Source organism: Cupressus sempervirens, chromosome 1 (assembly GCF_028749045.1).
Source record: "Cupressus sempervirens isolate cs-2001-9-10 chromosome 1, ASM2874904v1, whole genome shotgun sequence".
Taxonomy (NCBI): domain Eukaryota; kingdom Viridiplantae; phylum Streptophyta; class Pinopsida; order Cupressales; family Cupressaceae; genus Cupressus; species Cupressus sempervirens.
Window position 1 is genome coordinate 723803147 of NC_143118.1, and position 14771 is coordinate 723817917.

At 35.1% G+C, this 14771-nt stretch overlaps 1 protein-coding gene across 1 annotated transcript in view; it reads right to left on the reverse strand.

The window, feature by feature from the left end:
• Positions 1-2130: 2130 nt before the first annotated feature.
• The window catches only part of LOC149579986 (3beta-hydroxysteroid-dehydrogenase/decarboxylase-like), a 30232-nt gene continuing 17591 nt past the window's right edge, over positions 2131-14771 (reverse strand). Inside the window, exons 5-12 of the mRNA XM_089788285.1 lie at positions 6494-6622; positions 6295-6374; positions 3890-4088; positions 3652-3769; positions 3389-3563; positions 3128-3284; positions 2870-2936; positions 2131-2789 (exon numbers count right to left, since the gene is read on the reverse strand). Of these exons, the coding sequence (XP_089644411.1) occupies positions 2641-2789; positions 2870-2936; positions 3128-3284; positions 3389-3563; positions 3652-3769; positions 3890-4088; positions 6295-6374; positions 6494-6622 (1074 nt within the window). The 3' untranslated portion in view covers positions 2131-2640. The remainder of the gene's footprint in view (positions 2790-2869; positions 2937-3127; positions 3285-3388; positions 3564-3651; positions 3770-3889; positions 4089-6294; positions 6375-6493; positions 6623-14771) is intronic.

Sequence of the window (14771 nt, forward strand, 5' to 3'; positions counted from 1 at the left end):
CCCCACACATGCTCCTTTTACAAGTGGCCCAACCCTTAATGAGAGTATAAACAGAAAATTATATTTGGTCGTCATTTATGTCTTGGTGTTTAGAACCTACACAAATCTAGTTAGTCATGCATTATAAGTACCTCCTAATTAGGATGTCCATCTAACTAGGATGTGTAATTGATTCTTGTGAAGTGAGGGCGCCATGCAAAGCACTACACCACCTTAGTCAACATTTAAAAGTTGCAAGCACAACTTACGTGTCTGTATTCACCACCCTTGTTCAACTTGTACATTGCACCTAAGCCCAACTAATTCAATTATTTACTAAACAACTAACAAGCCAACTAATCAATGTCTAGACAATAATAGTAATTAACAACCTTCAATGAAATGTAGCATATTAAATAGCCAACTATTGATGTATGCTAACAATAACAAACATAACAACTGAGTTCGAGGCCCTTTCCCTGTCTCCTCTATCAAAATCAAACATAACAACCCTTAGGGAAACCAATTAGTTTCTTGTGCAACTAAACCCAAATGAACTGATATGACTAATCACAGACCCACTATACTTCCAATTTTTCACGAATAGAAACAAGATTATTGTAGTTTTATAGATTACCGCTGATTGACAAAGCAACAATAAATGCAAGATATATTTCTTTGCTTGATTTTTTTATTATGCCTATGTCCTTCCAGTCCAATGACACTTCACATGTGTGCATGTATGTGCATCCTTGCACATAACATGCTTGTGTAGAACTACCTTTAGTTTCTTATTTAATTCTTTAATCATCATATTTCCTCATTGATACTATTGAAGGTTGATTATTTAATCAATGTTAGCTTGCAGGCCTAACCAATTAATTACAAAGATGAACCCTCATATGGATCCATCTTGGTCTATCAGCATCTTATTGACAATTTATTGGATTAGCAATGTAATAGTTCATCTTATTGTCAATAAGATGTTCTCTATTATTTCATCTCCTTGATCGACCTTGTAAGGGTCTATTAAATGTGTGTTGAGCTCAACTTCATGAAGACTGACAATAATAAACTTTCACAGAGTAATTCCTTAATATCAAGGCGGTTAACAGTTTGTAGGCTGATGGCCACAATTATTTTTACAGTCATTACTAGGCTTATCATAATATGCAGCATTCATATTTCATTATCAAACGTAATGCAACTCCACAGCAATACAAGCTGTGATCAGGGTCGTTGATTAAGACATTTGCATTTACCATGCTAACAGAGAATGTTGCTCTTTTCATTGATGAAGTGCTTAAAATTTTTGGCAGTAATAATTGGAATAACTCAAATGCTAAACATGTCAGTAGTGGCTTGATAAAAACGAGTTGTGGATTCTGCAGCTTTGTCGCGTCAACCTTCTGTTTTCCCCTCCTTACTCAAACCAATTTACAATTTATATTGTCTTAGTAGTCTTGGCCCCAAGAAATAACTTTATGAAGTCAAGCACAAGTTGCGTGTGCCAGCTTATGCTCATTGTTAAAAACATTATATATTCAATAAGGGAGTGTTACTAATTCATGCTCCTTTGGATGTCCTACAATTTTATTTTCAATTCACTTGCACTAATAGAACCTAACTTATGTGTGGTGTTAAAAGGTATTGCCTTCAATGGTATCTTCATTGTCTCATAAAACTAAAAACTAGAATGTGTATTTGCAACCTATTTTGGCTTTGCTGTTCTAATAGCATTGCCAAATAAATAAATTCAAGACTTTCAATGAGGTGCCCTTTCTAACTTAGCTAGCAACCGTGATATATGAAGTGAAACCAAAATCAATAAATTTCTCTCTTTGACCTCTTCAAACAAAGAGTTTCAAAACAATATTCAAACTACGTATTGTAGCAGGCTTGTGTTTTTGCAAAGCAATCGACTGTGTTTGAATTGCCTGTAACCTTAGAACTCATACATTAAAATTTAAAATAATCATGGATAGTTTGCTATGGTTCCCCTAAGGGGAGGTAGAGTATATAAGCACCACTGTGAATCAAGCTCAAAATAATCTAAAGTATGACTGAAACAAATACAATCAATCCAACTCAAGTTGTTTATCCCAATCCATTATTTAAGCTATTTATGTTGCTTAAATTTAAAATACTTAATGAATAGAAAATATGTTGAATTTTTATCGGTACCAATATGAGATACAGTAGTTACAAGTTCAATTGACCTAGTTGATTGATCTAGAGATGAAGGCCCTCACAGTTGCATACAACATTAGTTTTTGAAATCATCTTAATACCATCCAAAATTGAATAATTATTCCCTCAAATAACTAGTTAAAACTCCTCAACCACAAAATTCTGGCAAGCAACTAAATTAAGATTGTATATTCTGCACTGCAGGCAACACCAAATTGTTGCCCAAATCAGACTTAATGCTGCTAACACCAGTTCTCCCCCTGTAGATCAACAGCCCTTTTCGTGTATGTACAAAAAAGCACTCTCAAATCTTGAGCCGCATCCAATCCATTCCACATTATTGGCGTAAGTAACAAAGACAGAGACAGATGGTGATAGAAATTCATATAATTTGCCAGCATAAAGAAGATAAACCTGGAGATCCCCAATATTTTGATGGCTAATCAAAACCCTTTCACCATTAAATTACATTTACTTTAGTAATGATCTTAAGATTGGTAACTTGCTTGATATTAGTTCCTTCAACTTCAAAGGAACAACAGCGATAGTCTTGAGCATGTCATCAATTTCTTCTTCCTTTTGCTCATATATGTAGAATGCAGTGAACATGAAAATCAAACCTGTACAAAAAAGAAGATATTAGAATAAAAATTACAGTTATTTCAAAGAGAAAAAGAGTTGGGTGTTCCATGTTTCTTACCTGCTCCAACTATCGTTGATAAGGAGAATGCTCCAAGAAACTTGAGAAAGAGCAGAAACACCATTGTCTAGTCACAGAAGTTAGTGGGCCAAAATATTAAATTTTTGTATGAGCTTCCATGTATGAAGAACATAAAAAATAAGAAAGACGAGGAAATAAAAAGTCCTTAAGACTCCATGTAGAAACCTTGCATATTACTATCAAATCATGTCCTGCACAAAATGCAAATCTCTTCACAGTAACCCTGACTTGAATTACCTTAAAAAACAAGGTCCAATCTTTCCCTTGTGCTAGTGTTTTCAAGATTATAACTCCTGAGTTCCATGCAAATGCTACACACTGAGATACACATTCTACATTTTCTTCATTGATTTGAAAAAAGGAAGAAGGAATTTGTTCAATTGTGAAACCAAACCTGCAGAGTAAATTTATGCTATATTAACAACGGTTTAAATTAATATAAGATAAAAAGCATTAAATAGACAAATGACACAAGAAAAGTACTATAAAAATACTAACATTGAGGAAGGTAGAAAACTGTGGATGAACAAAATCATAACAACCAGCAGAAGAAATTTGGCCATAACAGACATCACCGTAAACCCAGAGATGAAAAACATGTAGAAAAAGATTACTAAGACGACTGCTACTGTAGCTGTCTTCCTCTCATCTCTCCACAGAAGTATATTTGCAACTGCACAATTAACAAGGTGGAATTTAGACAATGCTGCATTTACCATCACCCTCATAAGAATAACAAATAAAATCAGGTAATTATGAACCTTTTTCATTTCTGAGCATTTTGTATGCCTTTGATGGTACATCAATGTTTCGACTCCTTGTGCTAGGTACATCAGCTCTCAAATGCAGATAAGATTCTAGTGTAAATTTAATTCCTTGCTGCAGAATCAAAGAAAATATTTCAGGTGACCGAATGCATAATGCTATTTGAAATTTACTGTCTCAAACCAAAAACTAAATGTTCAGTATCTACTTTATTGATTCTAGGTCAATGCCCACCTGTAGAGATACCACCGGTACATATCCTAGAAGCTTCTGAGCTCTCAAAGAACTGAATGTTCGAGAACAAGTAAGCAACCTCATCCTTGATGGTGTGAATTGAGGCAATGGCATCCCATATGCAGCAAGCTTTTTATAAATCCATTCAACCATGTAGGCAATTGGCATCATCACTTTTAAGGGAATGTGAATCCTGGGCCTGGAATCCACGAGGAGACATGAAAGAATATGGTATTAGCAAGCCAAGGTACAATTGAAATATAAAGCCAAAAAATAACTGGTATCTCTAATATAATGACATGATTGCAAAGTACAGTGATCTGATACTGTTAAACACCAACACACTAGATTAGAGCAATTCAAGTCTCTTCATATTTAAACTATTGAAAATCATATGAGGAATATTGTGTATGACAGTAGACTAAACAGACCACATGGGACGAATCATATATTAGAATAGGTCAATTAATAGGCAAATGGCAGCATGTTTTTATATCTGCTAGGCCAAGACATCATATGGTTCTTGATATTATCAATGCAGGATCCAATTTACAAGCGTGCACACACACACACTTATAAGTTATTTTTTTCCTCAGCTATGGAGCTAGCAAATTATGTATGTAAATCTCTAGCTGTTTCTAATTCTGTATATCTGAGCAAAGATGAAGATGGGATTGTAAAACAACAGAAGATGGTTCATCACAGGTGCATACAGTCAATCACAAAAGATATAACATATTGTATGCTAAAACAGTGAGGTAGGAGAGAGAGCTTTCAGAATGAGCTTGATCATTCAGATGCATTCATGTGAATCAAAATAACCTTCCATCTTTTCCATTATGAAATATTCCTTGTATGTTTATACACTACCAGGGATATTAATTAAGTTCAATTGATGGAAAACAATTCAATTCTTTAAAGTGCATTCACACTTGAACATGGTGAATGTTAGGAAAAAAAATCTATTTTATTTGAATGTAAATCAGTTTTGGATCTGAAAACAGACACTGTCGTTAAGAGATTTGATTCAAACTGGAAGAATCTAAGCTAGTCACCAACACAATCAGATTTAGTTGATGATATTTCTGGAGCTGGCATGGCAGTATAAGAGTTTTGACATGCAATTTTGAGTAGCTGAACAGATTGACTCAACTTCACTTTCCATAATGTATAAGAGGTCCCCCGCCCTATTGATCATAGTGTGATGGGAAGCCTGCCCAAGTCATCTAGCTTTCAGCTTTCCCATAAGCCTCTGGTAACAGTAATTTTACTCCTTGCAGCACCTTAAATTATCAAGCCAGGTCTGCAATTTAAGGCCCTATGTAGCACCTCATATCTCGAAATTGGCTTCCTCATTGAGCAGTGGTATGCCCTAAGCTACGCACTGATATGATGATATCCTAGTGACAGACAGAAATTGTAAATCGGACCTAGTACCTATGTGGATATAAGTTGTATAAGCAGGTTATGAGTCATATGACAGTGGAAACCAATTCAATGACTTTAGAGTAATTGTCCAGCACTATTCTAATATTTTGTCCAGCAAATAGAATTGCACAAATTTGTGTCTACAAGTAAATATTGGACTAATAGGCAGTGACAGATAACAATCCTTCAATTCACACCAGCTGACCATAAAGGACACCAAACTATCAACTTAGCACACCTGCAACACCTGAGTGGAGCTGCACAATAAGAGAAAACGTTTTTTACCCTAACCTCTTGTTCTACATCAAGGGATTTTAGGCCAATTAATCATTTTCTCTTGGAAGCATTTAAAATTCCTTTGTAACAAGGTGGATTTTCCTGAAGCTGGGCAAACCAAATAAAATTAATGCATCTTTGCACAAAAGATTAATGACGGAAGCAAAGGTCACAAAATTGAAATAGGTGGAAACACTGATATAGGATAATGATAACCTTCCTCTCCATTTAGTTATTTCGCTTCCACTTTTAGTCAATTTTAACTCAACTTGGATTTTCTCCTAGTCAACCTTCACTGCTTGGTCAGAATTTGCAATCAAAAGGTTTTTAAGCTCGGTAACATATGCATCCCACCACATAACATTTCAGAGACTACAGTAAGAAAATTAACAGCAGAGAAGAGCATGTGAAAGACATTTCATTCTGGCTAAAAACAGCCAACTCGAGAACTCGTCTTTTGCTCCACAACATAAACAGAAGACTAGAGCCGCCTTTGTGTAACAGGTCACTTTTCTACAACCAAATAGCTTGTACAGCACACATGTATTTTGACCAGTCAAGGATGTTTTCTGTTTATGGATCCATTCAAAGCTTCTGCAGTTGTACTATAAATAAAGACTGTTTAAAAACAGATGCTTCACACAGAAATGATGCAATGTATATAAAAAGAGCTACAATTATTTTCAGGGTGTAAATGGTACCTTGGATAACCCAAACCCTCCACTATCAAAGATATAAACTCCCAGAACTTTATTGGTTCCATGTTGGTTATGAAAAAGGCCTGTACAATTTTAGTAAACATAAAATCTAATCCATCAGTAGTAACTCAGCAGCTCATTGATAAATGAAATCTGCCACCAGGAGAAACCTACAATTTAAATTATATAGCACTAAAAATACCTTGCCTGCAGCTGAATCTTCACTATCAATTGGAACTGAATCTAGTGCTTTTTCTGCACATATATGTGCATGGGCCACATTCTCCACATAAGTGAAATCATACCTGTTTTCCCCATCACCAATGATAAACTAACAAAAGAGTTCCATGCATTAGAATTGCAGCCACAGATCAGGAACAGAAAACAAGAACGAAGACTATAATCCAATATGAAATTTCATAGCCAAAACTATCCAAATTCTGCAAGAACTAACAATTCGAGAGAATCAACTGGCAATGTCAGAGTTCATTATTTCAGTTGCTCATCTTAACAATACTGCATACTAAAATGATGTATGATGGCCTTTGTTAGCCACTTTTTTGTGGTTGGAGTATACAGTTAAGTCATTGTTGTAAATAGTAAGAAAGGCTACTGCAGAGGATGGTGTCAAGGATAAGGAGAAACCATGAAGTAATCAAAATATCAGTTACTGAAAAACAGAAACTAGTACTGATAAATCATAAAAGAGATGGGCAAAGTTACTAGAATGTCATTTCCAAAACAAATGGTTGGGGGTAGGTTCTTGGAGATGGCAAAGAAATATATAATTATTTTAGAAAATATATGCAACTTTAAAGGATATAAAATGTCAAAGGGTTGTGATTAAGTGGTTGGCTCACTATGTTGTCACGCTGGAGACCAAGGTTCAATTCACCCCAAGTGACATCTTAGGGCCACCAGGCATGCTGAAAGTTTAGTCCTGATGCAGTTGGTCAAAATGAGGTTGTACCAGAGCTGACACTAGTGGAGCATGCTGGAGTTATGTAGAAGAAAATGGATGAAAGGCGTAGATGGACTGCAGGATAAATTAAAGGTGAGAAGGTGAAAAGTGTTCAAGCAAGATGAGTGCACTAGAGGAACATAAGAGGAGGAAGACAATGAAGCATTCAAGCAAGAGGAGCTTACTGGAGTAATGGAGGAAATGATGAAAAGGACCGTGGAGTAAATCCCTTGCAGGAGGATATAAGAGATGAGAACTGGAAGTAGCATTCAAGCCATGAAAGGTGGAGGAACTGGAAAGCAGTAGTTCTATGGGAGAAGGATTTGATATAGATGCTAGAGAAGGCTGAAATGAGAATAGAGCAGTATCTCCATAGGTTTAATAGTAAGAATGTAATATCCTTGCTGGTAGATTATAAGGCAAAGTGTGATAGCTATAGTGGTATCCCTACAAAATGAATTGCAATTGCAGCAATACCCCCACTTATAGAGCATTAATTGTGGGGCACTTAACAGAAAACCCAACTAATCAATATAAAAATATTTAAAGAATGTAAATACTAAAATACTTATGAATCTAAAAATATAACATTTCAAAGCATAATTTAACAAATCTCCATTGTCAAATACTTGGTGTGTGCACATTTTTATTCAAACACAATCTTTTTGAACTTTCTCATGTGTCTTGCAAACCAAATTTTCTAGGAGTTATACCCTTTGAATCACACAAGTACTAACAAGCACGTTGCAGCTCCAACAGTAAAACTTGTGTCATGCAAACATGTAATTCAGAAACTGAAAAACATGTTTTAGAGAGTGAAAATATATAGCTTTTTTTCCTATTTAAGACCTACGCCCTAAAAGGATAAGATCACAACAAGATTGAGCAATCTCGAGTGAACTCCAGTGATGTTATGGTAGTCTTGAAGAGAAAATTTGAGAAATTTGGGATTTCCAAGGTAATCAATTATCATTTTTTCTTTTCTTCCAAAATGCGTGTAAATTATTTTTTGCATGTTAAATTCTTTATAATGTGTAAAATTAACAATTATAAATATATTGAATTGATTAAACTAAGTTTTGTTGTTGATTTACATATGTTTTTCGGAATGGTGGTTGTTTTAACTTTTTTTTCCTAATCATAGGGTTTATGTTTTATGGTAAAAGAGTCATTTTTATTAAATATATGAATAACTGTTATTCAGTTATTGTATAACATGTGAAATACATTTACATAATTTTTTTTATTTCATGTTCAAATCACTATATTCCTTAAACCATTATTTTTTCTTCCCCTAAAAATACAACAAATTAGCATACAATGGTATCCAGTTCAAAATCAGCAAATGGAAGCTTCCAATTGGATGTCATCTTACTGGAAGCCATGATGCCAATGGGTAACATGTCACATTTTAACTGATCCAAGGATTGTAATTTGCTCTTCAACAATAAGAAGCATAACAGGTGAAAATGCTGTAGAAGAAGAAAACACTATTTTTCTATCTTTAAAAATAATGCAATTAGCAGACAATGGCATCCAGCTCAAAATCGGTAAATGGAAGTTGTTCAATTGAATGTCATCCTACTAGAAGCCATGATGCCATTTGATAATATGCCACACTTCAACTGCTCCATGGGAGTTTAATTTTCCTTTTCTAAAGCAAGAAGCATAATGGAGTCATCATTCACCTAATTGCCCTATCACATTAATTCCTCTAAGGAGCGCCAAGCTATGTGAAAAAGCCAAAGAAGAGTCAAAACAAGAATGCAAGCAACCCTTGAATTATTGGATGAGAAGAATCCTCTTCTAAAACAAGAAGCGTAATGGAGGCACCATTCATCTCAATAGTGTGATGGGCACACTAGAAATGCCCAAGAACTGAACCAATTGCTGATAAAGATTTTAATGTTTTTGCATAGATCTTGAAACCATATAACATGAACAAGAATAAATTTATGCAAACTGAAGATTGAACCATTGCTGAAATAATATTAGTTCTCAAACTAATTAAATTAAACACTTCAACTCACTAATTACACCCAATCTCCCTGTAGCTGGAAGTGCGCCCAAGCTGCCTATTAATGAGTTGATAGCAATGAATTCCAAAGGCCAAACCCCAAGGGAATGACGTCTAGAATGTCACTAGAGAGAATAGGCGTCCTCTAATGCCAAGAACAGATCTGTAACTCACACATCCAAGTTCTTATCAAATGCAATTCACAATAATCGGATGCTAAACAATGACGCTCCCACCTCTATTTATACTTTTCCTTCACCCTTCTAGAAGGAAATAAAATATTAATTAATTGCATTTACTAGAAGCTTCCCCCTTCCAATATTTAATGCACTCTCTAGAAACTCCTCCCTAGCAATACAATAATTAATTTTACTTCTAGAAAATTAAATTACTAGAGGCTTCCCCCTTTCCAATAATTAACGCATTGTCTAGAAGCTTCTCCTTGCAATACAATAATTAATTAAATTAATTAAATATAAAGTCACCTTTTAATTTTAATTTATTTAATGACTTTATAAGAAATTAATTTAATCAATTTCTTATTTCTCCACTTAGCCTTTGGAGAACGTAAAGGCTAAGAACTCCATTGAGTTGCTAAAAAGATGGGGACATTACAGTCCACCCTCCTTGAAATTGCTTGTCCTCAAGCAATCCAGCAACACAATGAACTCCACTCTCCACTTGGATCCCAAATGAAGTAGTATGTGACATCCATGTGGACATTAAACCAACTGCAAACCAGCATCATCAGAACCAACCACATGTCCTACAGCCTAGCACCCAAAACTTGTATTGATGATGTAGAAGTCAAAATATCACCAGAAGTCAACTTTGTAGAAGATCTATGAAACCTCTTCTTCCCTGTATCCACCCACATAATATTTATTGGATTGGAATCCTAATCATCACCAACATGCATTGAAAAAGATGTAGCTATACGCAAACCATATGCACTCATGCTAACTGTATCAACAATAGGTGTAGTCACATCAAGATATATGGACATAGGAACAACACTAATTGCCGCAATAGAAAACTGAACCGAATCTGTAGTTGATGAAAACTCATAATCATCAACATGTGCATCATCATTAGAGCACACATCAACAACTGCATGCATACTGCTAAACTCCTCGTTGGATGGTTCAACTAACACAGAAGTAGCTGTTGATATGATAGTATCCTCGCATTCCTGACTCAACACCAAATTGCGAATCAATAATACTAGAGCGTAAACTCACATCTACTGACTCCGTTGAAACACCCACATCACCAACATCATAGCTGGGTGGCTCTATACGTGTCTCGATCCCACTTGAGGAAGCAACTGCCTCTTGCACTGTAGCAACACCATGAGATCTCACATACAAATCTCCAATAATAATCTTGTCCTTGAGAGAGTCGAAAGTATTAGCGGTAACAACTACATCAACTGTCTCTACACTAACTATAGCAATAGCTCTGGGAGTCTCAACTTGTTGAAGCCCGGTGTTGCTATCCTCTGCTGGCACTGACACAACCACATGTCCCTATGAAATAAATCCATCATCAACACTGCAGATAGGACTAGAAGGTGTCGTACTAAATATAGGTACACTTGAAATAGGGACTCATGTTGCAGAAAACTCAAACTTCCTTCCCTGCAACCTCGATCTCCACCTTCTACAAGCAGAAACCATATACCTCACTGCACTTTCAATTGTTTCTAGATCCGAAAAGCTCTCCCTCAATTTTTGTTAATGAAGCTCAAGTTTCTCCATACTCTCACACAAAGCATTCATCTTCGCACTAATTTTGTCATTACTCTACTGACTTCTAGAACTGTTAGTCCTCCTATGTCTGTCCATGGCTAGAAAATGTTAAAGTGCTGGTCACTCCAAATGTAATAGCAAATCTAACAATAATATAAATTTCCTACCTCACAGGATGGTAAGAAACCACTCTGATACCACCGTAATGGGCACCCTGGAAATGCCCAAGAACTAAACCAACTACTGATAAAGATTCTAATGTTTTTGCATAGATTTTGAAACCATATAACATGAACAAGAAGGAATTTATGCAAACTGCAGATTGAACCACTGCTGAAATAATATTAGTTCTCAAACTAATTAAATTAAATACATAGCAAACTCACTAATTACTCTAGCATCATAAAATCAAATGCATAACAAACTCTTCAACTCACTAATTACACCCAATCTGCCTATAGCTGGAAATGCTTCCAAGCTACCTGTTAATGAGTTAATAGCAATGAATTCCAAAGGCCAAACCCCAAGGGAATGACGTCTAGAATGTCACAAGAGAGGATAGACGTCCTTTAATGCCAAGAACAGATCTGTAACTCACACATTCAAGTTTTTATCAAATGCAATTCACAATAATTGGATGCTAAACATGACGCTCCCACCTCTATTTATACTTTTCCTTCACCCTTCTAGAAGGAAATAAAATATTAATTAATTGCATTTACTAGAAGCTTCCCCCTGCCACTAATTAATGCACTCTCTAGAAACTCCTCCCTAGCAATACAATAATTAATTGTGCTTCTAGAAAATTAAATTACTAGACCCTTTCCAATAATTAATGCACTGTCTAGAAGCTTCTCCTTACAATACAATAATAAATTTAATTAATTAAATATTAAATCACCTTTTAATTTTAATTTATTTAATGACTTTATAAAAAATTAATTTAATCAATTTCTTATTTCTCCACTTAGCCTTTGGAGAATGTAAAGGCTAAGAACTCCACTGAGTTGCTAAAAAGATGGGGGCATTACAAATAAGCCCTATCACATTAATTCCTTGCAAAGGAGCCAAGCTATGTGAAAGAGCCAAAGAAGAGGCAAAACAAGAAATGCAAGCAACCCTTGTATTATTGGATGAGAAGAAATTGGAGAGGATGAAGGCAGATGTAGCTAGAGCAATAACCATTGATCCCAATTTGGTAATGAAAACTGAGGAACATATTTTTTAACTATAGCCATTAATCGCAAATAGATATAGAAATAGCATCTCTAATGATAGATTTTATTTTATTAATATTTTATAGATCTTAGAGCCTCTAGTAAAAGTTTGTGCTGAGTAGGGAAGAAAAAACTAATGGGATACATTTACAAGGCCTTATATAGAGTCAAAGAGGCCATCTCAAATTTGATCCCATGTAGTAGGTCATTGACAAATAATGGAATGATCAACTCCATCAACTCATTTATGGAGTCGGGAACTCCCTAAAACCAAAGTTTTTCTTCTGTGATAACTTTGCAGATACTATTGGGGAGATTAAAAAGGGTCTTTTGTTGAAGATTGTAGTTGCGATAGAGATCTTGATCTCTAGAAATATGGACGTTATTGCCGTTATTGTCACCTTCAGCTGAAAATACACTTATGTTTAAATTATAATATTAAATGTAATGACATGTGTCATTCAACATGTGTTGAGGCATGGAAATTCAAAGAGTTGTATTTGTAATTGTAATAGTCACGTTTTGGGAAATTGGAGAGACCTTCGGTTGGAATGTGAAGAGTCTCTCCTTATGTTATATATATCGCATCAAGCGATAGGCATTGTACACTCGAATATTTATCATCAATAAAGAAGATCTTTTGTTGTGTTGTTGGGTTTTCCCCTTCATTCTAGGAGGGTTTTCCTAGTGTATTTCTAGTGTTTATTGTTTCAATTTTAGCGCTTTCCTATTGCTGTTTATTTTCATTGATTTCTGAGCTCTACTTTTAACATGGTACCAGAGCCAGGTCGATAAGAGCCATAAAATGAATCTAAAGCTAAATGTTGTTTATTATTTTTATGATAATTTGTGAGAAAATTTCACTTATTTGTGAGTGTTATGACTGTTGTCTTTTTGTCTCAATCATCACCGCCTAATGTATAGGCAGTGTATGAGTTGTTAAAGACTCTTTTTTAAATTTTTGGATTCATCCTATCTCTCAACAATTGAGTTATCGCGTTCTTTATTGTAAAAGTTGAGTGCATATGGGCATCGATTCTTTATGGCATTTTGCAGATACTCTGGTTTTATCGTTCTTTGAAGAGTCTCCTCTCTTTTTTCATTTTGATATCCCGTGCATCATGTGCTCATGCTGATTGTGATTTGTCATCTCTTGTTACTCAACTCATGGCCTATGATTGTTTGAAGTTCATATTCGTGTAAATATATGTAAGGATTAAGTTTGGATGCTCTCCAAATGGCATATCCATTCTCTCCATCTACTTGGAATAATCATTTGGAGTTCATGCAATACCAATGCGATGTTTTGATTAATGTTTTGATCCGCTCATATTTGCATATTCAGTGGCTCTCTCAAGCGTTATTTTTGTTGGCTTGCTCTTCATATGTCATGGCTTTGCATTTATGTTGTCTTTATGTGTTTGCATATGCTCGTTGGGCTGACTTATCGCATATCCATGTTCTTGTGTCATTTCATATGGAATTTTTCTTCAAACATCTTTCTTTGAAATCAGTTCATATAATTTATTGTTTATCTGTCATTTCAACTTCTTTCTTGTAACCATGCTCATTTATTCTTTCATCGGAATATCTTGTGGAATGAGTGGTTTTGTGGAGAAAGATCTCGAGTGCAAACTTTTTCATATGTTCTTTTATCGGGTGCTAGCCATAAGCGTCATTTGAAATATATGGTGTGGAATCATTGAAGGATCGAAACTTTTAGATAAAGCCACTCTCAAAGTTTTCGATGACTTTTTTGCTTACCGATCAAAAGGCTTCAAAGGCAACATCTCAAGATTTTTTAATCCATTGACTATCGAGAAAATGATAGACAATCTCTCACAAAGAGAGAGAATTTAGGAAGACAAGAAAACATAAGTCGAGGAGGATCGCACGACAAAGGAACTTCAAGAAGTTGTCAGAACTCGAGGTTCATTTCAAAGGTGGAACATATAGGTCAAGCTATTCTTGGATGGATACTTGAAGAAGCCATTCTTTGGCAATGAAAGAACTGCCCTAGTAGAAAGAAGAATCACTTGAATTATGCATTTGGGATTATAATGGAGTTTGCGAAGAAATATATTCAGAAGATAAATACTATTGATGTTATGCATGGTGTCTTCTTGCAATTTATTTTTGAGTTGTCCTTTTACTAGGAATAGTGAATGTTCTAATATTGATTTGTATTAGAATTGATATTATAAGTCATTAATATCTACTTTTGCTGCAGGAGAAAAGCAATGATTATGAGGGATGTTTTAGCTTTAGAGGGAGGCTTCATAATTAAGAGGGAGTTCTTTTGGAATCCCTGTCACTCTTATGTATGCTTGTGATGTTTGTAAGATTTGAGACTTACATGGAACTAAGTCCTATTTTATTATACCTATTCTTGTGAACAAATGAGATTGTAAGATCAGCTATGACAACTCTTCCACTATGCGATTATGAACATCATGTTGAGAGAGTCCATTATGTCATTACATTGAGAGATTCCATGATGGGAGTTGGATGTCATGTTGAGAGATTCTATGATT